This window comes from Callorhinchus milii, unplaced genomic scaffold (assembly GCF_018977255.1).
Source record: "Callorhinchus milii isolate IMCB2004 unplaced genomic scaffold, IMCB_Cmil_1.0 Scaffold3, whole genome shotgun sequence".
NCBI classification, from domain to species: domain Eukaryota; kingdom Metazoa; phylum Chordata; class Chondrichthyes; order Chimaeriformes; family Callorhinchidae; genus Callorhinchus; species Callorhinchus milii.
In genome coordinates, this window is record NW_024704744.1 from 45154520 (window position 1) to 45170810 (window position 16291).

General features: G+C 40.6%; 1 protein-coding gene across 12 annotated transcripts in view; it reads right to left on the bottom strand.

The window, feature by feature from the left end:
* Positions 1-16291, bottom strand: part of map7b (microtubule-associated protein 7b) — a 90500-nt gene that overhangs the window by 36163 nt on the left and 38046 nt on the right. For 11 of the 12 annotated variants that reach the window (XM_042332945.1, XM_042332947.1, XM_042332948.1 and 8 more), the window contains exon 2: positions 2721-2810. The exons of the other annotated variant lie outside the window; for it this stretch is intronic. In XM_042332945.1, the coding sequence (XP_042188879.1) occupies positions 2721-2810 (90 nt within the window). The remainder of the gene's footprint in view (positions 1-2720; positions 2811-16291) is intronic. 12 annotated transcript variants of the gene reach the window in all.

The window sequence follows — 16291 nt, forward strand, 5'->3', positions numbered from 1 at the left end:
TTTCCTTACTCCTCACGCCTAATAATAATCCCTCCAAAACAAAAAAACAATAAATTGGTCATTTTCAATCTACGACTGTGGGACATTGCTGTGCGCAATTGGCTGCCGCGTTCGCCCACAAATATACAGTCAATTCACTTTACAGTGTCTTCTGTGAAGCGCTTTGGGACGTCCTCCCGACGTGAAAAGCGCTATACCAAATGCAAGGATTATTATTATTATTATTATTATTATTTGGCTTGCAGGGTTAACAGGAGCTCAGTGGGAAGAATGCTGGACAGTCAGGGAATTGTACCTGATCAGAGGGTTGGGATCAGGGGGCATGGAGGGCAGGGAAGATAGGGGTAGGAGGGTGGCTGAACGCGCAGTCAAAGAGGAGGGTCTTGAGACGTGCCTTGAAGGAGGCAAGGGAAGGAGCAAGGCAAAGGGACTGTGGGAAGGAGTTCCAAATGGTGGGGTCAGAGAGGTTGTAGATCCGACCGTCAATTTGGTAGGGTGAGCCGGGCGGAGGACGTGGAGCAGGCAGGAGCTGCTGAGCAGAGGGAGCCGACAGGTTGATATGGGGTCATCGGGTCACAGAAGTAGGAAGGAGCCAAGCCATGGAGGGCGTGGAGGCGAGGATGAGGATTTTGAACTCTACCCTCTGGGCGATGAGGAGCCAATGGAGCCGCATGAGGATGATAAGGTCGCGGAGCCTGATGTGGGAGAGGAAATGAGCTGCAAAGTTCTTGTGGAAGGAAGAGTTGAGAAGGCCGACAAGCAGGAAGTCTAGATGTGATAAATGTGTGGATGAGGCTTTCGGTGGCCTGAGGGGAGAGACAGTAGCAGAGCCGGGCGATGCTGCGGAAGTGGGGAAGGCAGAGCGGGACATGGCACGGATGTGGGGTAGGAAGGGTTCTGGACTGGCTCAGTGAGGTATAGTATGCATCCCTGTATGGTGATGCTGCCAGTGCCTGAGGTGCAGAGGCGCTGACGGGAGCCAATCAGAAGCACCTTGGTTGACTTTTAACTGTAGAAAGTTGGCTCTTATCCAGGACTTGATGTCTGACAGACATTCTGTCAACACAGCAGTGGTCCTGGAGTTGAGGATGGAGGTAGAGAGATCAAGTTGGGTGTCATCCGCATACATGTGGAAGTTGACCCCATATTTGCGGATGATGTCACCAAGGGAGCATGTACATGTTGAAGAGAAGGGGACCGAGGACAGAGCCCTGAGGAACACCGGAAAAGACGGTGCGGGGGCTGGAGGAGAAGCCATTTGTGGAGACGTTGTGAAAGGTAGGATCTGAACCAGTCAAGGACAGAACCATGAAGGTTTAGGTGAGAGGAGAGGCGGTGGATGAGGATAGAGGATGTCATTTGTCATTTTGACCATGACTGTTTCTGTGCTGCGGGAAGCACGGAAACCTGTTTGGAGGGCTTGTAGAGTGAGTGACGGGAGAGGAACAGGTGAAGCAACAACACATTCCAAGACCTTGGAAAGGAAAGGGAGGATGGAGATGGGGAGGTAATTGGGGAGCAGTGATGGGTCTAGGACAGGTTTTTTTTGATAGTGGTGATAACAGCTGTTTTAGCACCTTTCACGGCTGGAGGTGGTCCAAAAGCACTGCACACTTCCTAAAGCACTGGGCAAAACAGTAAAGAGTTTTCACCCCAAGTTGGCTCATCACAAGTACATAAGATTCTGATAGCCTGTAGTTTAAAATAGTAGAACTTAGTGGTTCTTTCACTAATATTTGCATCCAGTCTTTCCCAGATGTTGCTTTTGCAGTTGTAGTCAATGGGCATAGAACTGAGCACAGTGGAGGCACTGGTGCAAATGAAGAGCATTTTTAAATCTCAATAACCAAACACAAAGCAACAGAGATTCTAAGCGAACACAAGTACAATGTAAGTCACCCATTGGTGGTTTGCCAGACCAGATCAGACAGCTACCCTGGTTTAGGAGATTTGTCCAAGTGTAGGAAGCAGAGAAAACAAAGATACAAACATAGAAAATCAGGAGCATTTAAATAAGAAAATTCAGAAATAAAAACTGCATTTTAATAAATATTACACATTAGAGTATTGGTACCAAAGCATTTGGCATTGCCAAGTTTCAATGAAAAGTCCATTGTTGAGAGTGGAAGGAAAACAAGGATCAGTAGGAGAGAATTCAGTCTTTATACAGTGTCGCTCCGTTATACTGTGCTTTGTTACAGTGCTGGTGGGTGTTCTATGCCTTCTGACGATGCACATAATGTCAATTCACAACCTATCATACTCGCTATAGTAGGTTAGACTGTGTATTGGAAGCCAACATCTTCTGATAATAATAATGCTGTAAAGTGAATCGATCGTATATTTATGGGCGAAACGCGGCAGCCAATCGCGCACAGCAGCCTCCCACAGTCGTGGATTGAAAATGACCAATTTATTATTGTTTTGTTTTGGAAGGATTATCCATCTCTACTGATTATCATCAGTAGAGATGCAACAACCTGGAGGTTGGCCATTTTTAGCACAAGAAACCATCTGGCTTTCTGTGCATACACAGTGATATCATCACTCGCGTGATCAGCGACGTGCAGTAATGCTGACCAGAGATGACATTATTAGTGGGTGCGATTTTATTACCGATTATAATGGGGTTACACAGTATAACGTAGGTTCTCTAGAACAATACAGCATTAGCTTTAGTCAGGTTCCATTAATTCCTTCAGCCTAAATCAAATCTTTACCTTCAACAATTCTCTCCTCATCATCTTTGTTTGTCCAACTCTCAACAATGGACTCCCCATCAAAGGATGAAGCTTGAAAATGCTCGATACCTATGTCCAAGTAAATGAAAATACATTTAGATACTTCTCATATGCCTGAAATCCATGCCCACCACTGAGACTTTCATGTGTCGATTACTGTGTTTGGGTGCCATCCATTGATGAGACGTGACACATCAAGGTCACCTCTGCTTTGTTTTTATTGCAAGTGGATGTTAAAGATTAAGATTTAAAGGAATTCTCTTTCTTTTGTTTGTTTTCTGCTCTCCTGGCCAACATTCCTCCAAACAAATTAGTTATTCACATCATGGTGTTTGTGGAACGTCCTCGTGCAAAACGGTTGTTTCCTCGATTACAAAAGCAGTCACAATGACGGACGGTAATTACTATGCAGTGTTTGAAGTAGTTTTGAAGTTATAAGGCAACCTGATCTATTAGCAACCTGATCTTTTCACATAAACCTAATTAAGCAGAGATGTTTCAAAAACAACTTGGCAATTAATCCACTTTATAAATCAGCTTTCGAATCAGTTTAACTACCAAAATGATTTAGTTAATTCTAGTTGAGTGAACAGTACAGGTTTCTGAAACAGTAGGAGTCTTTGAAATACATCTTTCAAGACACAGCAGACATCATTAAAAAAAAGTTCAAAGTACAGTCATGTCACTTTACAGTACATCCCATTAAGCAGTTTGCGACGTCCTCTCAACATAAAGTGTACCACGTCAAATGCAAGAATTATTATTAAAGGAAACAGTGTGCTTTGTGACTACTTATCGCCTTGTTTATCAGTGAGGACGGTAAGTATTCTGCATTTTCTATACAGTGGCTCACAGCAGACTCAATAAATAACCCAGGAAAAGTAACAATGAAAACCACATAGTCCATTTGTGAATCATTACTTAGACTTAGGTGGAGTCCTGTAGCTCAGTGGTTAGAGCACTCGCTTTGCAAGTGAGAGACCTGAGTTCAATTCCAGGCAGAGGGCGAAACCTTGGGCAAGTTTCCTTACTCCACACACCTAATAATAATCCCTCCAAAACACAACAATAATAAATTGGTCATTTTCAATCCACGACTGTTTGTGGGACATTGCTGTGCGCAATTGGCTGCCGCGTCCGCCCACAAATATACAGTCAATTCACTTTACAGTGTGTTCTGTGAAGCGCTTTGGGACGTCCTCCCGACGTGAAAAGCGCTATATCAAATGCAAGGATTATTATTATTATTATTTCACTATTTTATTTCAATGAAATACTGCTAAACACAAAATAAACTTATGTGCCTAGAAAGTCTGCTGTTGGAACAATTTGTTAATGCTTAATTACTTTATGTAAACATTTGCAGAATACGTGTCTGGACATTTTATAGTCTGTTGACTATACCGTTTTGGTACAATAAATGGAATCAAGTTATATTTTATTATCTAATTACCATTCAAACTTAAGTGTTTTAATGAATAAGACCAAAAAAATCTTTAAAAAACTGAGCTAGGTGTTTTGGCCTGGCTCATCTGGTAGCACTCTCACATCAGTCAAAGGATTGTGGATTCAAGCTCCACTTTGGGATTTGGAACTCACATAGTCTAACCTGACTCAAATGCAGTGCTGGGTTTGTGCTGTGCAAGGTGGCGTCCTTTGGATGAAACATAAAACCGAGGTTCCATCTACCTGTTCAGGTGAATGTTAACGATCCCATGGCACTATTGGAAAAGTGAAGGGAGTTTCTCTCGGTGTCCTGCCAACAATACCCTAAATAAAATGAATATTTCACTTCATGGCTGTTGAGGAGATATTCCTGAGAGAAAATTGAATGCCACATTCACCTTCAAAATAGTTACTTCACTTTATAGCGTACTCTGTGAACAAACACTAAAAGACATCTTAACGTGAAAAGTGCTACATCAAATGCAAGGTTTATTATTCATGAGTATCAACCAATATACGACATTATCAAAATATTGATTTACCTCTGGCTATCTCTCCACCTAACATACCTTCAACCACACAGACCCAGCCACTCCCTTCGTTCAGCCAATTATATCTTCCATCCTATACACCCTACTATCGGCAAACGAGCTTTCACACATTCTGTACCTGTTCTCTAGAACTCGAGTCCGAAGTCCCTCTCTTTTATTGTGCTTTCGGTCATCTTTCCCCTCCTTCCCCCTCAGCTCTCACCAAAGCTCAGGTGCCACTCAGGATTGTTAAGCTCTTTCAGACATTCTAGCAATGTATAAATCACTACATAAATGTAAATTGTATTGTATAGTAAACCTATATTAGAAGTTACAATCAAATCATGATCCAAGAACACAACATGGCATAGGATGAGAAAAGGCCATTAAAGCCTCTGTAGTATTTATCCAAAAGGTAATCAAAGGCAATTGTGACTGCAGAATATTGATCCTTCCCCATTATCAATCCTGACTTCTCACCCTCGCATAAAGCACTCTCCCACTTGAAGTTTTTAACTTTGAACTCAAACAGTTTGGTTCTGAGTTGACAGTTCAAGTGATGAACCTTTTAACATCCATATGTTCGTCTTCACAATTCAGTCGCTACATTTTACAGTAAATCCTGTAAAGTGCATTGAGACATCCTCCTGACATGAAGAAGCTACATCAATCCAATGATGAATTATTGTAAATCATTGTATGTTCCGTGCCTTAATATTTCAGAGATAATAATACTTGCATTTGATATAGCTCCTTATCATGTCATCGAGACGTCTCAAAGTGCTTCACAGAATACATTGTAAAGTAAATTTACTGTACATTTTGTGAACAAAGATCGGGATCATATTCTGCATCTTAAGCAACAAGTTCTGCTCCCCAAATCTAAGAGCCTTTTCCAAACCCTAGAACCATCTTTGTGGCTCTGAACTTTTAATACAAGTCATTAAAAAAAGGTATGTCAGCTTGGCTCAATTGATTACATTCTCACCAGAGGGATAGAGGTTCAAATTCTACATTAGGATGAACTCAGTCTAGGCTGACACTCCACTGCAATGATGTTTGAAGCGCTGCTTCCTTGGATGAGACTTTGAACATCCCATGCACTATTCAAGAAGAGGATTTTGTCCAGTGTCCTGGTCCATAATCCTCCAGATTAATTGGTCATTCACCTATTTTTGTGGGACCTTAAAATATTCAAAACAAGTGTGTTGTTCACTACACTGAACCACTAAGCATTCTGACATTGTCCAATGTATAAAAGCCTATAACATTGCTCTGTAGCTTCTCCAATACAGTATAAGGTACTTGCACAGTAAAGTTGTGATGATAGCTAAAATTTGTCATTTTAATTTCATGAGTTACAAGAGGAAATTGCATTTGTGTTCAGTGTAGCTTGGAAGATCCCTACAAGGACCAAGTCCTATTGTACTTTCTGTAGTATAGCACCAATATTGGTGAGCATTCTTGATCTTACAAGAGGAATTTTTATAAGGTTAGAGTGTCACAAGCATTTTAAGAAATCAATATTGCTTGATGAGCTATTTCCATGATAACTACCCGACTACAGGGCATTACACACAACACTAGTGCAGCAATTAATAGGAATCATTTGCCTCCACAGTGAGTCTGATAGAAAACCTGCAGCTGCATGCTGAAACGCAACAAACATCTCAGCCGATTTGCTAATCCAATAAGATCACATCATTTCCCAGGGGAACGGTTTTGTGGAACTTACATGCAACTAGCGGCAGGTCCAATTCCATCCTAACAACTATGGCTACAGCTCTTCCTATTGTTATATTAGCTCATCGCCTTTTCACTTAAATCTCCCACTGATGAGACCAGAATGCCCCACAGCAAGGCACAAGAAAAGGCAGATTAATCAACAGAAGTAGGGCCTCTTGAACAGCTTGAAGGTAATTCCAAGCATAAACCAGTGGATAATCGACACACGATTCTTACAACCTGCAAATTTAAAACTATCTGACTGATGTTCAAGTTATGAAATAGACGCAAGCTTCAAATAAAGACCCAGTTTAAATGCACAGAAATTTATTTTCTCAATAAGAAAGTTAAGAACTGTCAATTCAGTATTTTATACATACAGTTGAACAGACCTCAGCTGGGCCCTAAGGCAACAATGTACCATTGTAACAAAACTGCAGGGAAGCAGCAGCTCGACCCATATTACAACAATTCAAAACCAGAACAAATTAAACTGCATTGTATTGTCAAGGTTAATAGTCAAAATGAGCAATATTGTATCAGGGAAGGTTGATTTCTAGCTGCTTCAAGGGAGGTAGGTACACAATTTTGTTTGAAGCATTTGTCCGTTCAATGAAAATGGTTCAGGCCGACTGTGATGGATTCTTGATCCTATCCAACCGAGACTGCAGACACACAACACATGTGGCAACAAAGTGCTTATTTTGTTATATAATCCATAGCTACAGTATGATTTAGTCCAAGGTTATACAGTACAAACACTGCAGAATTGAGCAAATTTACTTGATAAAACTAGTTTCATACCAAATGTAAATATTGTATATATGTTAAGAGTAATAATAATCCTTGCATTTGATATAGCGCTTTTCACGTCGGGAGGACGTCCCAAAGCGCTTCAAAAGACTCGTGCTGTGCAACTCTTATGTGGTGGATTCCTTATGTCTGGGGATAGATATACAACAAGCAAAGGTCATTTCAGAGAAGGGTAATCAATAGTTACATTGAACAGAGACTTCAGAATACATCCCACTGGAGACTTGAATACATTCCACTCTTTTTTTGCAGTTGTAGGAAAATAGTCTTTTTGTATTATATTTTTTGTGTTGTATTTACATAAACAACAAAAAAATCAGTATTACTGAGTTGTCCAGAATCAAATTAATGATTCGGGACAATGCGGTCAATTTGCAGCTATGGAAGCATATTTCAGAAATATTTTACTTTTAGAAGTTTGCAAATGTAATTCAGTTAAGGACATTTTGGTGATTTTGATATGAGCGCACTGTTCTGATGACTAATATCCAAATAATTAATTACACCATACTTCCCGTATTTGCAAATACACATTTCCATTCTACTTAAGCATTAGTATCAATCCTGAGATAAATCTAAATAAGATATTGTACATAAGGGCATACTTGGATAGAAATTCCAGTCTAGATTTACTCAATTTCTTTACTTAAATACTGTATATATTGAACAGAATGAAAAAAGATCAACCAGACCTATCATGTCAGGAATGCCTCAGAACAATATTTGAAACTTCAAGCATGTTCTTTGTGTAAAACAAATCTTCAAAAAAAATTTAATTATCGATTATCAAAACAAGTATCTGGAATATCTGGAATATCTTATTACTGCACACCTACAGCAAAATAAATCATGTTTTCTAAAACAAAACAGAATCCACCAAAAATAAATCAGCTATTTAAAACAGAACATTCTCACCTTGGTCATGAACCATGTTTTGGTATCTGATCAAAAGAGCCTTCACACTTCAAAAGAAAATCAGTGCTTGGCAATCCACTTATGCAGAGCCATCTTGGCCCACAGACTTTTCTTTCCCGTTCTTTCACAACAGTCACGGTAACACAGCAGGGCTTTCCAAGTTTCAAAGATGCTTAATAGTCTACTACAGTATATGCTTCAGTGTAGAATTGAACAGAAATGAGGCTTCCAGGGTTTTTAAGGAGATTGTGTTCACCATCCCTATAACTGTACAAATTGATAAACATCCTCCACCAGCACCGCTGACGTACTTTCCTCTGAGCAGCTTAACAGTCTCTAAGCTAAAGGTATCATGTACTCTATACCAGCGGCATCTGTCTGCCACACTGCCCTATTTCCATAACAATGACAAAGCAAGTGATGTCTCTCTCTGTCTAATAGAAGAGTGCAATACGTCAAAGCAGAGATCTTTAGTTTTGCCACTGCGGTACATTTCATTTTCTAAGCTATGAAAGCACCCAGTACAAGATACTCGCACAGCTAACCTAGGAATTACAGTTTAAATATACTGTAAATATCAAAGGTTTATAGTAATTGAATGGATCTATACTATAGATCTATCTAGAAAACTCAACCTGAAACTATTTTATAATAATAATAATAATAATAATAATCCTTGCATTTGATATAGCGCTTTTCACGTCGGGAGGACGTCCCAAAGCGCTTCACAGAACACACTGTAAAGTGAATTGACTGTATATTTGTGGGCGAACGCGGCAGCCAATTGCGCACAGCAATGTCCCACAAACAGTCGTAGATTGAAAATGACCAATTTAATTATTGTTTTTAGTTTTGGAGGGATTATTATTAGGCTCTGTGTGGAGTAAGGAAACTTGCCCAAGGTTTCGTCCTGCCTGGAATTGAACTCAGGTCTCTCACTTGCAAAGCGAGTGCTCTAACCACTGAGCTACAGGACTCCACAAAATTTTAGTGATAGTCTATGAAAGGAGATTACATATTACAAACAAAGAGTTTTACAGACATTATATATCTGAATTATACTTCTTTCAATATGTATAAAAATGAGTGAATTATAGCATAATCAGTTTGAATATTATTCAGTTCAATTATTTTGCTCAATCACTAAAATTTGTGATGAAACTCTACCTCTCTGCCTCCACCCTCGACCATACGACCGCTGCTGCCTTCACAGACTGCCTGTTGGACATCAAGTCCTGGGTCAGAGCTAACTTTCTCCAGTTCAACGTCAACAAGACCGAGGTCCTCCTGCTTGGCTCCTGTTAGCCTCGAGCGCTGACAGCATCACCCATCATGGATGCACTCTATACCTCACGCAGCCAATAGGGAAACTTGGCGTCCTGTTCAACCCTCAGATGTTCTTCATCCCCCACATCTGTGGCCACGACCCACTCTGCCTTTCCCCACCTCCAGAAAAAATGGCTGTTTCCGCCACTGTCTCTCACCGCAGGCCGCCGAGACCCTCACCCACACATTCAGCACATCCAGGCTCAACTACGCAAACTCCCTGCTCGTCAGCCTCCCCAACTCCTCCCTCCACAGGCTGCAGATCATCCAGCTCGTGTACTCTCCTGCACTAGGCTCCATGACCCTATCACCCCCATCCTCGCCCGGTTCTACTGGCTCCCCATTACTCAAGAGGATACAGATTAAGATCCTGGTCCTCACTTTCAAAGTCCTCCACGGCCTTGCTCCTCCCTACCTCCTAACCCCCTACCAACCTGTCCGCTGCCTCGCTCAGGGGCTCCGGCCTGCTTCACATCCCCGGACTTGCCTGCCCGCACCATTGGCGGGCAGGCCTTCAGCCTCTGCCCTCACCCTCTAGAACTCCATCCCAAGTCCCTCTACCTTGCCTCCTTCAAGACCCATCTCAAGAACTTCCTCTTTGACTGTGCCTTCGGTCACTCTCCTACCCCTATCCTCCCTGCCTCCTGATCCTGACCACTAGTTCGGGTGTGGATCCCTGACTGTCCAGCACTTTGGGACGTCCTCCTAACGTGAAAGACGCTATATAAATGGAATTCTCTCAACAAATGTTTGAATGCAGTTTTAGTCTACTTGAAGACTAATTATAATGTTTACTATTTTAACAGTGATTTATCCTGACATGAAAGGCACTATGCAAATGCAATTTGTTGTTGTTGAAGGATTTTTATCCCATTACTCATCTTTCCTTCAGTTGCTAATTGACCTGCACTTTATTTCCAATTTTGCTACAACCTTCCTGCATCATCCTTGGCAGCAAATTAGCTACCACATTTATCTGCAAAATAGTCACTACAAATTACAGTAAATCCTTTAACACACTTAGAGACCTCCTTCCGACTCATTATATCAAATGCAAGATTTATTGTTATTCATCAATCTATTATAACATCCCGATCCACTTTTTGATATCCCAAAATTTTCATGGTTTTCTTCAATTGGCTTCAGTGCCAAATATCTTCTCTAAGAGTACTGTCCTGAACAGACAATTATTGCAAGAATTGCCAACAAACAAAAAAATCTACAAAATATTAACCATGTTAGGTACTAATGAAATGACTTACCATCTAGTTGCAACATGCAATTGTGGCATAAAAAAGTTACTGCTTACACCTCAATTGCAACAAGTAAAACAGCTGATCAAGCACATAGATAACCAGAGGAGGAAATCACATTCTTTCAAAAAACTTTCAATGTCAAAAATTGTTGCCACAATTATTGTGCGACAGCATTTTGTGTGCACCCGTTATTGATAATCTCAAAGTTTCATAAGTAGCATGTGAACTGTGTCCATGCACTTAGATCATTGCAGGTCAACCTAGGACATTGTATTAACAATGTCCTTAAATCACTGTAATCCAGTAGACCAGCAGATGTGAAATCCTTAAATTCCACACCGTCCAGAACCAAGGAAGAGAATTTACACACCATGGGAATACAAGGTGACATTCCACTCCTCAATTAAAACTTCCAGTAACTCCTCACCACTTACCCCCCAAAACTATCAGATTAAGTTTCTGCAGTTGCAGCCCTGGTATCCATTCCAAATGGTACTATTGTGACAGAATCAGGAAGCTTTGTCTAGATTGAAGAAATGTTATTTCTCATCACATTTTAAAACTAAATAGAAAACACACTTTGAACAAACTAATAGTTTGTCATACATTCTATCTAAAATTAAAATTACCTAGTCTGATAAATCACTGTTAAAATAATAAACATTAAAAGTAGTCTTCAAGTAGACTAATGTTGCATTCAAATGTTTGTCGAGAGAATGAATTACATTGCATCACCCATACTCTCTCTATTTGACTGCCTATGCAAGTGATCACAAAGAAAATCTACACAAAGCTAATATAGAGTGAAAAGTAGCAAGAAGAAAAGCTGTCACTTTCATCCTGCAGTGGTTTTAAAAATTTTCAAATTTTGTAAAAAAATTTGGGTTAAAAACATTTGCTGCAAAGAAGGAAGGTTATTCAATCCACTATGTCTTTGCTACTGTCATTTTTTATATTAATCCCACTTTCCCATTCTGGCCCCACATTCCCACAGTATAAAGTACTGTGCCAAAAACAGGGTTCACGTTTCATATTTTAGTACAATTAAAGTAATAAATTTGCTTTGCCTTAAAGTTCTGGACGTTGCTGTTGTGTGGGATGGGAGCAAATGAAATACAATACATAAAATAACTTGTTTGCAGCAACCCCTCAGATAGCATATACAGCAAACCTGCACCTGTGAAGTTTAGGTTCCAAGACTGCTGGGGATAAGAATCAATGCCTCCTGGTATGGTTCCTAGTTTATTGAGAGATGTGAGTAATAAAAAAAATCAAACAATGCAGCAATTCTCTATTCAGAATTTTAACATTGTACTACTTTGTAAATTTGACTATTGTGACACCCAACATAGCCAACTTCTAACCTCAACCAAAAGTACTAGAAATTCAAATCATCTTGCCACTGCTTAATTCAGGGATGTTGCTTTTGATGTGACAATTGAACTGAGATTATTGATTTGGTTGTGGTATTATGGCCAGTCATCGATCTTTTAAATTTTCTTCAAGTACTAAATCATTAAGACTCATCCAGTAAACTGCACACTCCCATTACCCCAGTGCTCACCAGGCTCCACATCCGTCAATAGATCATCCAGCACCTAACCATCTCTGATCTTGTCCTACCTCAGTCCACTGCTCAAACTTTCTGCTCGGATTACTCTGGCGCTGTGTATCCCCCGCTACCCCAGTTGTCTAAATCCTAGACTGGGAAGATCATGCCAATGGAATGGCTTGTTGCATCATTGCAATAGTCCTTCACAGCCAGTAACAATAATTTAAGGTAATTATCCTGCTGGAACAGATTCAATGATCACACAAACTTGACTACAGAAAGGATCATCCGGTTCAAGAGCAGATCCGTGTTTACTAATCTGTACATAATACTGCAAGTGAAATAGCACATCCAATATCTAAACCAGATAGGTCATAAAATATTTAGGACTAGTCACTTATGGCAGAATGCTAAATACACTGGCATATCCATCAGAAAAATGCTTTTCAGATATCTATGTAATAAACAATAATCCTTGCATTTGATATAGCGGCTTATCGCATCTTCGAGACGTCTCAAAGCACGTCACAGAATTATACTATAAAATGAATTGACTGTATTTTGTGGGTGAAACAAAACTATATACAATAAACCTTCCCAGTCTTTTGATCATGCTAACATGCATTTCTTGCAAATGCAATGAATCCTGCTCTTTTGTGGCAACATAGAAACAAGAGTAGGCCATTCAGCCATTCAAGCTTGTTCTGCCATTCTATAAGATCATCGCTGCTCTGTACCACAAATCCAATTACCCGTCCTTGCCCCATATCGCTTGATACTCTGACCTAAGAAAATATCTATCAATCTCAGTCTTGAAAATGTGAATGGATCCAGCATCCTTTTGGGGGAGAGAGTTCCAGATTTCTACTACCCTTTGGGTGAAAAACTGTTTCCTGATTTCACTCCTAAATGGCCTAGCTTTATTTTTAAGATTATGCCCCCTTGATCTGGATTCTCCCACCAGAGGAAATAGTTTCTCTGCATCAACCCCTTTATTATTTTGAAAACCTCAATTAGATCACCCTCAAACTTCTAAACTCAAGGGAATAGAGAGCAATTTTATGCAACCTGTCCTTATAATTTAAACCCTGGTATAATTCTGGTGGATCTGTGCTGCACCCCCTCCAGAGCCAATATATCCTTCCTGAGGTGCGTTGCCCAAAGCTGAATGAGGTACAACAACTTGTATTTATATAGGACCACTCACACAGGGTAATCTCCCAGACCGCTTGTGGTGGAGCACGACACCGAGCCCAGGGGATGGGTTGGTGACCATAGGCACGGTCAAAGAGGAAGGTCTTCAGGCACAACCTGAAGACTGGGAAGGCAGGGGCAAGGCGGAGGGACAGAAGAAGAGTGTTCCAGAGTTTTGGGGTGTAGCAGCTGAAAGCACGGCCACTTATGGTGAAAGAAAGGGCACGAGAGACATACAGAAGGCAGAAGCCAATCGAGCGGAGGCAGCAGATTGTGGGTACTTCAGATGGGGTCTTACCAAGGCTCTAGAGTTGAAGCCTCATTTCCTCTCCTTTATATTCCAGTCCTCTTGAGATAAAGGCCAACATCTCATTAGGCTTTTTGATAACGTTTTGTTCCTGTGAGCTTGTTTTTTGTGATTGTGTATTGTTTAAAGCCATCATCCACCTGTCTAGATATTTACAGATATTTTTTCCTACATCTGGCATGTGCCTGAAGTCCTGATGGATGTGTATTCAAACAATGGTTTGATGGATGGTAATAGCAACACATTTCTTCCACTCCTGGATAAGGTATTTCAGGTATAAATTCTGCAGGATCATTCATCCAGAGAGACTGCACTAACCACTGAAAGTTTGAAAAGAAACTAACACTTAGGATTGTATTGAGACTCACAATCCACTGTTAATCATAAAGTAAATGTGCAGCTCAGAGATCAAGTTATTTGTGTATAGTATGTATTGCATTTATATTACAAAATCCCTTTCAAAAAACAGTTCTAAAATACTGGAGGTAACTCCTATCGCTTCAGAATCCATCCCTTATTTATTGAGGAACAGTTTCAATGGCAGGCAGATTCATTTTAAAAATGAATTTTGCACTTTTTGAAAACTTATAAATCTGATCAAATAAGTTATCTTGCTTAATAACCAGGGAAGGACCTCATGTTGTTAGTGGTGGAGATCAAGCAACTCTTGCAAGGACATTCAATTCAAATGATCCGGTAATTATCCTCCTGGAGGGGTGGAGGGGTTTAATAAAAGAAGAAAAAGTTAAGCTGGGACTCCTTAGAGCTGAGCTGGCTCATGCTGAAGCAGGTGGCAATGGAAGGTTGGAAGAGTCAGCCCTCTGTGGTGGTCTCTGTAGTCTTATTCCTGAGCGTACTGTGTCTACTGTACTCCAATATACTGCTGACGACGGACCAACCAGCCTAGCTCTTTGTTAGGGCTTGGTTGTTCAGGCATTCTTCCCACTCAGTTTGGTAAGCTCTAATGGGTAGGGTACACACGCTGTGTCCTCAAGCCTTGGCTCTCCCAATACTCTTCAAAATTAAGTAAACAGGGTCATTTCTCCAGGGAGAGAGAATGATTACTCCACTTCAAGTACACAGAAATGACTACGTGTAGGTGGAATACATATGTGTAACTATGTTTGGGTTTGCATATGCAAGCATGGTGATGGGTTTCACTGTGGCAGACATCCAGTTGACTAAAAATAATTGTGCATGCTGCTTTCTATGTCCCAAAGACGTTAGAGTATAATAGGGATTACGAGAAAATAGTTACAGTAAGAAACAACAGCAAAGGCAAAACTATAAGCATAACTGAAGAATATGCTGCTCAACTCTGCAGTTGGCATTTTATGGAATCACATGCTCGCTAGTTCAAAGAAAGACAAGTACTTGGCTGAAATCTCACAATAATTAAAAGTAATATGTTTTGTGTAAGACAAGGTAAAGAAAATGATCTGTACAAGTTCAAAACACTTCAAAAGCAACAAATTACATTTGTTGTAGGCCGTTCGCATCAGAGGACGTCCCAAAGTGCTAGACAGTCAAGGATATACATCCGAGCTGGGGGTTGGGATCATGAGGGGTGGAGAGCAGGGAGGTGTGACGAAGGCCAAAAACAAGGCAGCAGCAGAAGACTGGGTGAATTTTCCTTTCATTCATTTAGATTTTGAACAAATTATTAAATGAATTCACTTTCTGCACACCTAGAACATTTTAGAAATGTGAACCAATTATACTCAGTTGTTTTCTAGATACAATATTGAGGTGTGAAAATAGCAGCTTGTTTATTACCGTTCTGAAAGTGTTTAGGACGTGTGAAATTCCTGTCAAATATATTGGTAAATTTTAAATTGTATAAAATTTCCATTCTTGGTATAAAACTCATCATTAGACGTAGTTGTGCAATGCACAGCTCTTGATGCAGAGGAAACTGCCCTGCGATTTGCTAAAATTTCTTCAGCCCTGGATCATAAAGTAATTGCATATGTGCTAGTCAAACTTCAGTTACCAACATAGTGACCATAGTGCCATAAGTAGGTGCGTGGGTGGGGAACATACCATACCATGTAAGCAAGCCAGAGAGGAACTGTCTCACTGGGCAGCTGTGAGCAGTTCAGCCACTTGTATGTCGCATCCATAGACAAATACATGGCAGTTTCTGGCAGCGAGCACTTATAACTGTCAGAGGTGATGTTGTCATTGAGATTGAGGATCAAGTTTAAATAGTTCAGTGTGCACTACCCCAGTCAGCAACAGTGCCCTCTTCCACTTGTCACTGATCTTGGGGGAGTGGGGAGAGGAAAAAGAAAGGAGAAAAGGAGAAAGGGCTTTGAGGTAAAGTGGTAAAGCAAATGTATTGGTTTGGGTCAGTTGGGCGACTGCTACCCCTGGAAACCCATCCCCATACTTCAAAGTATCCAAACTAGATAGTTAATTTTTTCCATGACATCTAACAATGGAAATTTCCCACTGTCTGGGTTGGTGGGGGTACTCTCTCCCAG